Below are 13,646 nucleotides of genomic sequence, written 5' to 3' on the forward strand. Positions count from 1 at the left end.
CAAAAGATACCAAGAAGAGACATGTCGCTGAGGAAGAAGTACATGAGGCTGTGGAGATGAGGGTCCAAGAGGATGGCCAGGATAGGGGGCAGATTCTCCACGCACCCAACCAGATGCAGGCTGGAGGACAGAGCAAAGAGCCCCCACTCTGCAGCGGCTGCTCAGTAAGGCTGAGGAGGGTGAATGCAAAGACTCAGGACCGTTTGTCCATGTGTAGGCAGTTCTAAAGCCAGAAACAAGGGCATCAACTGTGAGTGCCCCTACCCGGGGAGGGGGGAGAGGGGGGAGAAACAGATTATCGCACTCATGTCCTTCCATCCACCTTTTGTGGTGCATCTCACTAACCTCCTGAGCCTCGGCTCCCTCATTGGATTCAGGGGACTAATAATTCTAACCTTTTGGGATCATCACCAGGATTAACTGAGAAAAAATGTGTAAGGAGCTTAAATCTATGCCTGACATATACAATATGGGCAACTACTTTGTTAGTGGGAACTTCTAGTGATGCTGTCAAAATAAAGAGTGATATGTAAAATAAAAAATAAAATAAGATAAAATAAAATAAAAATAAAATGGGCATCTGGTTCAGTTTCCTTGGCTTACAATAAAATAGCTCCTGCTAACATGAGACTACACTGGCAATCCAGTTTTGCTTGTGTTTTTGTTTTTTAATGTGATACAGCTGCCCCCCCCCTACCGCCATGGTAAAGAAAAGGCAATGATTTTTCTGTATGTTCTAAAATTTATTTTTAATATTTGGTATAAAATTATCCAGTCTCCTTCCCTTCCTCTTCCTCCAAGCATCACTGAGCATCAGACAGAACAAATTCCTCTTTTATAAATTCTCTGAGAAGGCTTTTCTGTGCCTCCTTAGCCTCACCTACAACCCTGGTTTTCAGGAAATAAAGTGGAAAATGATATTTAAAATGCATATGAATTTAAAATACAAGTAGCAGATTTCCTCCTCTTGAGAAAATGGCTGAGGCACCCCAGGGGCCCATGGGACATCCTCTTGCCCCAAACCAGCAAGGAAAACTCACTCTTTGTCATAATGGATTTTTAACTTATTTGTAAATTTTACTCAAGGTATTTTTCAGGCAGGCTTAGGACATGTTTGATTTATGAGGCAGCAGATAACAAAAGATACATCTGTAAGCCCAGGGTCCAATGGGAGATGGAAAGTTGAATGACTCTCTAAGAAAGTGAAGAGAATTCTGTTTGGAGCCAATTAAGAGCACATAATACAAAGGTCTGATCATGGGAGAGGTCTGCGTAGAGAGAGAGACAGGCCAGGAGAGATGTCAGAGGAGAGCCAGAGAGAAGAGGCAACTGTGGTAGAGGCCAGCAGAGCTCTGTCCATGTCCCTGCCCTGGAGGCTACAGCAGGCAGTGCCATCGGGCCCTGGGATACCAGGGTCTCTGCACCAGATGGCGATCCCTGTCCACAGGAGCCTGTTCCGGGGGCCCACAGTGTTGGCAATCCAAGCTGTTGGAGCAAGTCTTCACCAACGAGAGGAGGGAACTGGTAGCCGAATGCCTCAGGTCCTCAGCCTTGGAAAGACTACTCAGAACCGTGTCCCACGTGCTCTCAGAGCACGGTTGGCATTGTCGAACCCTGTTAACTAACCAAATAATCACCCCCCAAAAAGCTCCCTCCTTCTCTTGTATACTCTCTGCAGAGTATAGTTGGTGAAATTAAAACAAAAAGAGGCCAACATTCCTCCCTAGAGGTGTGTGTACAAAGAGAGAAGAGACAACCGAAGGAATGGGGACATGAATGAGAGATTTCAGAGGAGGTAAGCCCTGGAGGAGGTGGTGAGTAGAAGGAACAAGAGTCTCCAGGATACCCCAAGATATATAGGTATCCAGCTATACAGATGGGGGTTGCTCCTCATGAGTGGGATACTTGCTCAGGCTGTTTGACTTTTCCATTAAGGAGAATGGGGACCAGATAAGATGGAGGAGCTGGGAACACACAGGGGCCACCATGTGGGCCTCATCCATCAGGCTTTCAAGAGTTTGTTTCTCAAAGTGGAGTAAGGAGGCCCAGACACAAACATGAATCCTTCCCTTGTGAGGCAGAAATTGAGAGGTAGCATTAGTGAGGCAGAGGGCGAGTGCATGGGGTTTGGTAAAGGGCATGACTCCCTTCAAATGGGGAGAATGGAACAGGATTAGGGAGGGTGTTGACATTTAATCTCAAATCTCAGGATCTGTACCTGTGGAAGTGTGCAGGGAGGCAATCGGGGAAATGCTTTGCTGGGAGCCCACATCCATGTCCAAGACCCTTACAGGAAAGGAAATGTTTTAGCTTTATGTAATGGCTTTGTGTGGGGACCTCATTAAGGACAGAGTTCTAATGACCACAAAGACCAAATCATCTCTGACCCATAAATTTTACTTGGAAAAGCATGTGCACTTTGTGTCCAGAAGCAAAGGCATGAACTACAAGATAATTAATAAGTTTACAGTCACAAAGCATAGATGTGAACAAGTGATTCTTTCTAGACATTTATTGCCTTGAATGGTGGTGCAAAGGGGACAGGAGAGTTGGAAACCCAAAGTGGTCTGTATTGTATAGAAGGCAGCACATTTTTCTCCCTCTTTTGAGGGAAATCAGACTGGTGACTGTCCAGTCGATTCCTTTGCCCTGTCTCTCTGTAGTTCCAGTAGTTCAATCTCCAAAGACAATTTATATATCTCCAGGGCCATTTTCACATCCTCTGGGTTGGGGAGACACTGCATCGTCTTTCTGCCTTTTAGGATATGTTCACAGCCTTCAGGGACCACCTAAAAGAGATGTAGGTGTGAGTGGGATTGAGTGGCTTCTCTCCAGATCAAGAAGGAGCAGGGTTGGGGGGATCTTCTGACAATGACAGGACTACAGGCCCAGGGTCAAGACCAAGCCCAGGACTGCCTGGTGAGCAGGTCCCATGTCCCATCACCATTCTCTCCAGAGGGATAGGGACCTGTTCTGAGAGGCTGTGTCTGAGACCATCCAGAAATGGAACACAATCAATTAAATAGTCTAGAAAGAGTCAAGTTAGGACTCAGTACTCCCAGGCATCTGAGACCAGAGGGGCTCAGCTTTTCCTTATTTTCCAGTGAGAGAGGAATACTCATCACTCCCACCTGACCACAGGGCTTCAAGAAAAAAGGGAGTTCCTTTGAAGGATTCAGATGACTCCCGACAAGTCAGATCTCACCATTGCTGGCTGGGACAGTGCTTGGGGGGAGGCCTCATTTTTAGGGTTGGATAGCACAGGAGATTTTTTTGAATCGTGCCACTTACCCATTCACACTTGGGCATCTCGGGGTACCAGGTTCTGCTCTCTAAGCAAGTGATACTTTGGGGACCAACCAACTTATACTTAGAGTCACACTGGATGGTGACATTTTCGGATTGAATATACTGATTCTTATCCATGGACAGCGTTGCGTGGGCTATTTCTGGTTTCAGACACAGAGCTACAATGGAAACATGGTTTTAAGCAATATGTGAATCTAAGAAAAAAAGACGTGACAACAGGCTAGGATTATAAGAATTGACTATCTGCACATAGTAATGATTTCAAATAAACCAAATCAAATCAAATCAAATGTTTCTGTGCTTTTGTGATACTTCCACCACCTGACTGAAAAGGGAGCTGGAGTTACCTTTACATTGAGGGACTGCAGGTGACCAGCGTGAGTAACTACAAGAGAGTCTAGGCTCCCCAACCAAAGTGTATCCTTCATAACATTTATATATCACTTCTTCTTTCTTGAATACATTGAATCCATTTACTCGTTCATGATATCCATGGGGAAGAAAAGGAGGATAATCACAACCTTGATGGTGAGAGATAAAAGTGAGAGAGCATGAGCTTGTAGAATATAAAAAATGACATCCCAGAATCTGTGTGTTTTAGAAGGCTTCATTCTGTCCTGTCATCTTCTCTATCCATAGGATCATTCAGCCAAAACCAAGACCTGTGCTACCCTCCTGTAAGCCTCAGGCTGAGGAACCACCATGGCCCCACCATTAGGCCACTTGGTGGTCATCTCTAACATCTTCAAAAATATGATGAGAATGGAAAAAAATTACTACTTTGTTCAACCCCCACACTGAGTTCTTGACCTATGGGGTAAGACCTGTCATATCCAAGAAGTCAAGTAGAAACCACTGGTACTGTCCTTATCCAACCCCCCTTGAAGCAAAGACAGTATGTTAAAAAAAAGAAATACATCATATATCAAGGTGGCAGATGAAATGGAGGAATTTGGTGCCATTCTTAAAGAACTAAGCTGCTTTCCCATCATATTGCCACTTAATTCCCCAATCAGTCTACAAGAAAATTAAGATTTTGAGATTAGAGTAGACTATTGAAAACTCAACAACATTTTAGTTCTTGTTTCAGATATGGTATCTTTGTTAGAGTAGATTTTTTTGTATCTATAGGTAGATGGGGGCCACTGGTCTAGCAGATGCCTTCTTTTCATCCCTATCAGAAAATAGGGCAAGAAACAATTTGCATACACACAGAAGGATCAAATCACACAATTGTAATTTTAGCTCTGGGGTACGATAACTCACTTGCCCTTGTCATGATTTTCAGAGTCTGAAAATACTACAGTTATCTGTACATCTACATTGATCCAGTATATCAATGGCATCACGTTAATTCTATAAAATCTGTCCAGGTTCCTGGTGCAAACCTCCTAAAATAAACTCTTGTAAATTCCTAGGTGCTGAGAACACTAAGAACATCTTTTGTTCTTTTGAGGCAACGCTTAGTGGCTCCTGGATTAGTGCTAGTCACCAGAAAGACCAAGTCATGATGAAAAGCTTAGAAGCTTAGAATTTTTCAGGCCTTCTCTCCTCTCCAAAGAGGGGAGAGAATTTGGAAATAGTGTTAATAATTGATCAGGCCTATAGTGAGCAAACCTTCCTAAAATCTCCCTATTGATCAGAGAGCTGCCAGGTGAGTGAGCACATCCATGTACTGGTGGGGGATACACCCCAAATCCACAGGGACAGAGGCTCCTGTGCTTGGGACCCTCTTAAAATTTACCCTATGCATCTTTTCATTTGTATCCTTCATTATATCCTTTAATAAAATGGTAAATATTTCCCTGAGTTTTGTGAGCCACTCTAGCAAATTAATGGAATTCAAGAAGGGAGTCATAGGAACCTCCAATTTTAGCCAAGTTGAACAGACTTTGGTAATAACCTGGGGACATACTACCCATAATTGGCATCTATAGTGGGGGCGGGGGGGGGCAGTGTCATGAGACTGAGCCTTTAACCTGTGGGATCTGACACTATCTCCAGGTAGATAGTGCTGGAATTGAGTTAAATTATAGCACACCCACATGGTGTTGTAGAGAATTCTTTGTTGTGAGAAGAAAAAAAAACCCCTCAGGGCACCTGGGGACCTCTGTGGTTGAGCATCTATCTTTGGCTCAGGTTGTAATCCTGGGGTCCCAGGATTGAGTCCTGCATCAGGATCCTCACAGGAAGCCTGCTTCTCCTTCTGCCTGTGTCTCTGCCTCTCTCTGTGTGCCTCTCATGAATAAATAAGTAAAATCTTAAAAAAAAAAAAAAAAACCCTCAACCATTTATCACCAGAAATGTTGAGTATTCTGTATGAGTAGTAAAAGAGACACACAAGAAAAACATGGGAAGTGAAGGGGAAAACTGGGTTTTTCCAACTCCCATAATGATGCTCCAGAATATAGAAGATAAGGATTCAAGGGTTGCCATATCAATACAGTCTTTAGAGGTCCAGGACTCAGGGCTTGCTAGGCTATCCCATCCAAACTAATGGGATGTGCACATCGCACCACAAAAAAGCTTGTATAACATCATGTAGAACTTTCTAGACTATCGAGGCAGTACATTCTGTACTTGACCAGTGATGTCACAAGAAGAAGAGGAGCAAAGCAGTGGTATGGATGAAGAACAAGCATGGGCACAACAATATGGACTCCCATTTACCACGGCTGTCACTGAATCTTCTAACCAGCCACAATGCTAAGCCACATACCCCTAATATGATACCAGCCCTTGAGATAACCACAAAGCCACTTGGTAGCTAGTTGACTGTATTGGACCCCTTCTGCCTGAAAGGGACAAATATTTATTTTGACAGAAATAGACAAGTATTCTAGGTACGGGTTTGCCTTTTCTGCTTGTGGGACTTCAGTCGACACTGTTATCTGAAGGTTAGAGTGCTTAAGTAATTGGCATAGAATTATACTATGTGGGACTAGAAGACCTACTCACAGCAAAAGAGGTGTGGTACTGAGACGATGGCCATGGAATGTACTACTCACATTACAGACTACATCACCCAGAACCTGTAGACCTGTTGGACATTGGAATGGCCTGATAAAGGCACAGCTGAAGTGCGGGTTGAAGGGCAATATTTAATGGTGATGAGACTTTACAATATGACTTGGCCGTATCTTTCAGAACACAGTATCTTGAACCACTTTAGATCTCCTTTGGGCTCCTACCTACACACAAGGCAAGAAGAAAAAGCATTGCTATTCAGCAGGGGTAATTGTTCTTGGTCATCAAGAAATAGAGCCATGGAAAACAATGGGAGAGGGTACTCTTGGTGAGGGATAGGTACCTCACAATGGGGGATCATCTGAAGGAGGACTTAGAGGTAGCAGAAGGAAGGAAGTTTGAGGAAGACAGGAAGCAAGTTTAGAAAAATGGGTTCGAAGAAATGTGAGTGGGTCTTCAGCCATAGATTTAGGCGTATGGACAGAAAGAAGAGAAGACAATAAATACCAAGAAACAGAAGGCAATCATGGAAAAGTTCAGCTGATCTATTTGATGTGGCCTATTTTTCCTGATCCAGGAAAGAAAAGAAAAGCAGCAAGGTCAAAAGAATGGGAATAAATAATGAGAAGGGGAGGGGGTAGAAATTTGGACCAGGGGGGTGGGCAATGCTTTCTAACAAATTTATCCACTCCAAAAATCATTCAGGGTATACAAATTCTTTTTACCTAATTTGAAGCCTTCCCTTAACAATCTCCATCACTTTGATATGAAGAAACATGGAACAAACTGAGGGTTGCTGGAGGGGAGCAGGAATGGGGGGATGGGATAACTGGGTGATGGACACTAAAGAGGGCACTTGATGGAATGAGTGCTGGGTGCTATATGCAACTGATGAATCACTAAACCCTACCCCAGAACTAACAATACATTCTATGTTAACCAACTTGAATTTAAATTTAAAAAGAAGAAAAGAAAAGAAAAAAATAACATAAAATTCCATAAGCTCTTACTTTCATCACATGTTGGTGTTTTGGGATTCCACGTGCCATCTCCTTGGCATCTAGATTCAGGTTGATATTTCTTATAACACTTGTATAAAATTGTGTCTCCGAGGAAATAAGTACAGTTATTCCTAGAACTAGTTCTTGATCTAACGATTTCACCATTCTCCAGCTTTGGTACTGGGCAACATATCTCTAAAAAAATAAAAAGTGAGGCTAATGGTTAGTAAAATCACTGCAACGAAGCTCCTATGGATAATAATAAGCTCGTTTCTGCCTTTTGAAGATTTCACCACTGAAGAGAGATTTGGGAAACAGAAAAGGAGACCTGAGACACTTTGGGTCTGCTTTCACTGTCCCTGATTGCTAAGGTATTCCAACCCAGTCACTTCCCTCCAGCTAAATAATTTCACTGGGAGCCTCCAAAATGAGACATTGAAAGAAACTTGCATGAAAATGTAAATTTTCAGAATTATTCAAAAGCAATGACAAATAACATCATCCATTGCTTATGGCTTCATTAGGTTTACATCATTATTAACCTCTCTAATACCTTACACTTCCTCAGTCACAGGAGGAAAAATGTCCTTGAAAGCTTATATCCACCTGACAGCTAATGCACAAAAATAAATTTAAATTATTGCAAATGACCAGGATTTTACTTTTTTGATGCTGAATATAAGAGAAATAGCTACTCAAATTTCATTTTTAATGCAATAAGAACTGCTATGAAGATATTTTTTATTCATTAGTAAAAATACTTTCAGGTAGAACTTGATATTGCTTGATGTAAGAGAAAGTATCAGAGCAGATTAAAATGCCCTATTCACATAAGGAGCTTGACTAGCACTATATATAATAGGGGTCTTTTGTGCATATGCAAATATTATTACCACTCATTTATTTGTGAATTACAATAAAATACCCAATATTCATGTTTTCTAAATTATAACATTAGTGTATATGTAATACTGTAGAAGATACTTTTAAATATTTAAGTCATGAATCCAAATCCACACTGAATCAGATTTTCTGATACCTAGGACAAATAACCATTTCACTTCTGCTTTTTAAGTGGTTAAAAAATATCCTTTATTAAATAATTAAATCAATAAAACTATAGTTTCTAAAATAAATATAATTTTAAAGTAGGTTTTTAAATTCCCAACAAACAAAGTTCCAGGGCCAAATGACTTCACCATTCACAAGTGAATTCTATCAAACATTCAAAGAAAAGTTAATAGTTATTTTTTTCAAACTGTTGCAAAAATAGAAGAGGAAGGAAAACTTCTAAATTCATTCTACAAGGTCAGTATTACCTTGATACTAAAACCGGACCAAGACACCACAAAAACGAAAACTGCAGGCAATACTCCTGATGAACAAAGATGCAAAAATCCCCAACAAAATATTAGCAAATCAAATGTAACAATACTTTAAAGGGACCATTCAGCATGATCAAGGGGGATGTATACCAGGGATGGAAGTATGGTTCAATATTTGCAAATCAATGAATGTGATACATCAAATTAACAAGAGGAAAAATTTTAAAAAACATACAATCATTTCGAAAGATGCAGAAAAAGTACTTGACAAAATACAACATCCATTCATAACAAAATGTCTCAACAAAGTGGGTGTAGATTCTCTACATACTTCAACATAACAAAGGCCACATATGAAAAACTCATAGCTAACATCATACTCAGTGGTGAAAAGCTTTTCCTCCAAGATCAGAAACCTTTTCCACATATGAAAAACTCATAACTAACATCATACTCAGTGGTGAAAAGCTTTTCCTCCAAGATCAGAAACCTTTTCCTCCAAGATCAGAAACAAGACAAAGATGCCCACTCTTGCCACTTTTATTCAACACAATATTGCAAGTCCTGGCTGTAGCAATCATACAAGAGAAAGAAATAAAAGGGATTCAAACTGGTAAGAAGAAGTACAGTTGTCACTATTAGCAGATGACATGATACTATATATAGAAAACCCTAAAGACTTCACCAAAAAAACTATTAGAACTAATAAATTCAGAACTGTTGCAGGATATAAAATTAATATATAAAAATATATTGTGTTTCTATATACTAACAACAAAGTAGCAGAAAGAAAAATTAAGAAAATTCCATTTATAATTGTACCAAAAAGAATAAAATACTCAGGAATAAATTTAACCAAGGGAGTGAAAGACCTCTACTCTGAAAACTATAAGATACTGATGAAAGAAATGGAAGATGACAACACAAGGAGGGAGTGATATACCATGCTGATAGTTTGGAAGAATTACTATAATTAAAATGTCCATACTACCTAAAACAATCTATACAATTAATGTAATCCCTATAAAGATACCAATAGCATTTTTTCACAGAACTAGAACAAGTAATCCCAAAATTTATATGGAACCATAAAGACTTCTAACAGCCAAAGCAATCCTTAGAAAGAACAAATCTGGACGTATCACAATCTCAGATTTTAAGACACACCACAAAACTATAGTAATGAAAACAGTATGGTACTAGCACAAAAATAGACACACGGATCAATAGAACACAATAGAGAGTTCCAAAATTGGAACTACACTGGGGAGTAAAGGGCATGCTTATAGAGGCAAGTAATCTATAGCAGAGGGGGCAAGAATATACAATGGGAAAACACAGTCTTTTCACAGTCTTTTCTTTTCCCAATGGTATTGGGAAAACTAGACAGATACGTGCAAAAGAATGAAATTGGACCACTCCCTTACACCACACACAAAAGTAAACCCAGAATGGACTAAAAACCTAAATGTGAGACCTGAAACCATAAAACTCCTAAAAGAAAACATAGGCATTAATCTCTTGGACACTAGCATCAGCAACACCTTTATGGATCTGTCTCCTCAGGCAAGGGAAGCAAAAGCAAAAATAAACTATTGGGATTACACCAAAGTGAAACACTTTTGCACAGTGTAGAAAACCATTAACAAAACAAAAAGGCAACCTACTGAATGGGGGAAGATATCTGTAGACAATATATTCTATAAAGGGTAAATATCCAAAATATGCAAAGACCTTATCAAACTCAACACTGAAAAATCAAATAATCTGACTAAAGAATGGGCAGAGAACCTGAATTGACCTCTAAAGAAGACATACAGATAGCCAACAGACATGTGAAAAGAAGCTCAGCATCACTCACCATCAGAGAAATGCAAATCAAAACCACCATGAGATATCACCTCACATCTGTCAGAATGGCTAAAGATCAAAAGATAAGAAATAGCATGTATTTGGTGAGGATGCAGTGGAAAGGGAATCCTTGTGCACTCCCAGTTGGAATGTAAATTGGCGCAACCAAGATATGCGGCAACCCAAGTGTCCATTGATAGCAGATCAAGAAGATGTAGATAATTGAATATTACTCAGTAAAAAAAAAAAATGAAATCTTGCCATTTGTGACACATGGATAGACCTAGAAGGCCCATGACAAAGAACGACAAATCAGACAGAGAATGACAAATACCATATGATTTCACTTTTATGTAAAATCTAAAAAACAAACAAACAAACAAAACAAATAGACAGACAGGCTTTTAAATGCAGAGAACAACTGGTGATTGCCAGAGAGGAGACTGGAGGATGGGTGAAGAAGGTGATGGCAAAAAAAAAAAAAAGGTAATGGCAATTAAGAGGTACAAATTTTTAGTTATAAAATAAACAAGTCATGGAGATGAAAAGTACAGAAGAATATAGAGAATATAGTCGGTAATATTGTAATAACAAATGGTGGCAGATAGTGACTTTACTTCTTGTGATGAGCGCTAAGTAATGCACAGAATTGTTGAATTCTGTTGTACACTTGAAAGTAATATAACATTGTATGTCAACTACACCTCAGTAATAAGAAAGAAGAAAAGAAAACGATGGAGAAAAAAAGAAGTAGGTTTTTAAGCATGTATAAATAAATATTCATTTATATAGAAAAAATAGGGTATAATTACAAGTTGCTATTTTGTATTCATTAAGGAGAATCCTCAAAGGCTTGCACTTATTAATACTTTGTTATTTAAGTGGTGGCAATCATTGTTAAATATATTTTAATTCAGTAATTTTGTTAAAACTTTTCAGTTTATTGCCCCCCAAATGAGTTTAAATAACTGCAATTAAGCCTTAAGTCCTACTGTGAAATGAAAGGTCTTCCAATGGGTTGATCTAAACTACTGTTTTTCATTAATTGTTCATTTTATACACTTTTCAAGTTCCAATCTGCAGACCAAAGTTCTCTATATCCTGGGCCTCTGTGTCTTCACCTCTAAAATGGCAAGATTCTGGTGTATGGAAGGAAACATTTTCTCCCTCTGTCATCAATTCCACTGAAGCCCATAAAATTGCATCTGCCTGTCTTTCAGCCCCTCACACATTCTCTCAAAAAGAGAAAAGACATCTTGAGATTGAAGAAAGTCTCCTTTTTATCCTTCTGAGGCAGGAGTACTGGGTCCGGGATCAGGGGTCAGGGGCCAGGGTCTGTCTTCTAGAGGCAGGTCACAAGACCCAGCTCCTGCAGCCCGCAGTCCCATAGCTCAAAGACATGAGACACAAAGTTACTTTGCAGCTGATTGAATTCATGGCTGTTTCACAGACTTTCCTTCTATTAAGCACCCCAAAGTCTACACTGGGGAGTAAAGGGTCATGATGGAGGTCTGGCTCTGGTCATTCTTGAGCAGTATTCTCCATGCTACTTTCACCAGTGATGAAGCTAATACTCAATCTGCACAATGGCTCGCTTCTGTGTTCCTTCTGTGTATCCATGTCTCATTTGATTTTGAAATGGGATAAGGAAAGGTTATCTATCGTTTCTCAGTTCCTCCAAGACTTTCATGATCCTTTCTGACAATAATACTTTGCTCTTCTGTTGAATTATAATAATGCTGAATTTATCTCAAAAGATAAAATTGCATCCATTTTAAGAAAAAAAAAGTCTATGCTGGGCACTTGATATACAAAAAGATTGAAGAAACAGAGACTCACCCTTACATTCTATGTGTGGGGTCCAAGTCAAATTTTTCTGACAGGTCAGAGTTGTAGGACCATCTGAAGCAGGTTCATAGCCAAAATGGCACCTGTAGCTCAATGTCGTTCCAATACTAAACATTTGCTGTTTTTTTGACAAGAACGAGTTCTGTCTTTCCCAGTAGGCATTTGGGATGTTTGGTAACTCAGGACAACTATCTGCTCGTAAAGGAAAAACAAAGGGAAAAGACGTTGTTACTGAGGATGCAACAGTGATCATCACCAAGCCCGTCCTATCACAGGATGCTGTGTTCATCGTGCAGCCACCCTCTTGCCATGGCTGATGCAACAGCCACATCAAAAAACAAACTAGCACCAAGTTATCATTATCACTATTAACATAGTTTTTAATGATCCACATGGTTTATAGTTGCAGAGTGTCAGAATCATAGCTAGTCCATATAATATTTTTGTGGAAGTTAGAAAAAGGCATCTCCCCCACAGTCACTTTGCTATTTATCTTTCAAGTCAATTATCATAATGTAATCATTTTGTTAGAACAAAACAGTTTCCTACTAATTGCAAGAAAATTATTGAAATAAATACACTAATCCACAATGTCTTCAATGCTGATGTCTCCCTTTAGGGTTGGAGTGTTCACAATCTGTACAACTGTATACGGGAGCCTTTTGTGATATTATGTAAGTCCTTGCCCAGTGTACCGTAACCTTTCTTTTTTCCAACAACTAGAAAAAATAAACCCAATTACTGTTCTAAATTTAAATTTTTTACTGTGGTTCACGTGAATTTAGGCACGCAAGTATGCCCCCACCAACATTTCTGGGTCATTTGGATGCCAAACATTGAAATTCCTTCATGGTCCATACTTACTGAGCTCACAAGTGGGAGGAGGAGGATTCCATTCACCATCTTCTCCACAATAGATTAACTTGCTTCCCTTGAGAATATAACCTTCATTGCACTCAAATACCATGTTGTTTTGGTAATTATAGGTGGGTCTAACTCCAGAGATTATTTTTCCATTTCTAACCTCTGGCCTAGAACAGATGATTTCTAAAGAATCACAAGAAAAGAGAAGTGGGTTGTAAAAGAGAAAGGGCAATAAGAATGGTACTTGCTATTGCTAATCCAGTTTCAACTATAACACAAAAGCCTCAAACAGTATATGTCAGGTAGATACAAGGAAAACTTTTTTTTTTAAGATTTTATTTATTTATTCATGAAAGACACAGAGAGCCTGAGACACAGGCAGAAGGAAAAGGAGGCTTCTTGCGGGGACTCCGATGGAAATTCGATCTCAGGATCCCAGGATCACAACCTGAGCCAAAGGCGGATGCTCAACTGCTGAGCC

At 39.7% G+C, this 13,646-nt stretch overlaps 1 protein-coding gene across 1 annotated transcript in view; it reads right to left on the reverse strand.

The window, feature by feature from the left end:
• Positions 1-2,381: 2,381 nt before the first annotated feature.
• The window catches only part of C4BPA (complement component 4 binding protein alpha), a 28,022-nt gene continuing 16,757 nt past the window's right edge, over positions 2,382-13,646 (reverse strand). The window contains exons 7-12 of the mRNA XM_041726189.1: positions 13,166-13,348; positions 12,293-12,493; positions 7,287-7,472; positions 3,657-3,830; positions 3,292-3,467; positions 2,382-2,789 (exon numbers count right to left, since the gene is read on the reverse strand). Coding sequence (XP_041582123.1) covers positions 2,616-2,789; positions 3,292-3,467; positions 3,657-3,830; positions 7,287-7,472; positions 12,293-12,493; positions 13,166-13,348 — 1,094 coding nt within the window. The 3' untranslated portion in view covers positions 2,382-2,615. The remainder of the gene's footprint in view (positions 2,790-3,291; positions 3,468-3,656; positions 3,831-7,286; positions 7,473-12,292; positions 12,494-13,165; positions 13,349-13,646) is intronic.

This window comes from Vulpes lagopus, chromosome 1, assembly GCF_018345385.1.
Source record: "Vulpes lagopus strain Blue_001 chromosome 1, ASM1834538v1, whole genome shotgun sequence".
Lineage (NCBI taxonomy): Eukaryota > Metazoa > Chordata > Mammalia > Carnivora > Canidae > Vulpes > Vulpes lagopus.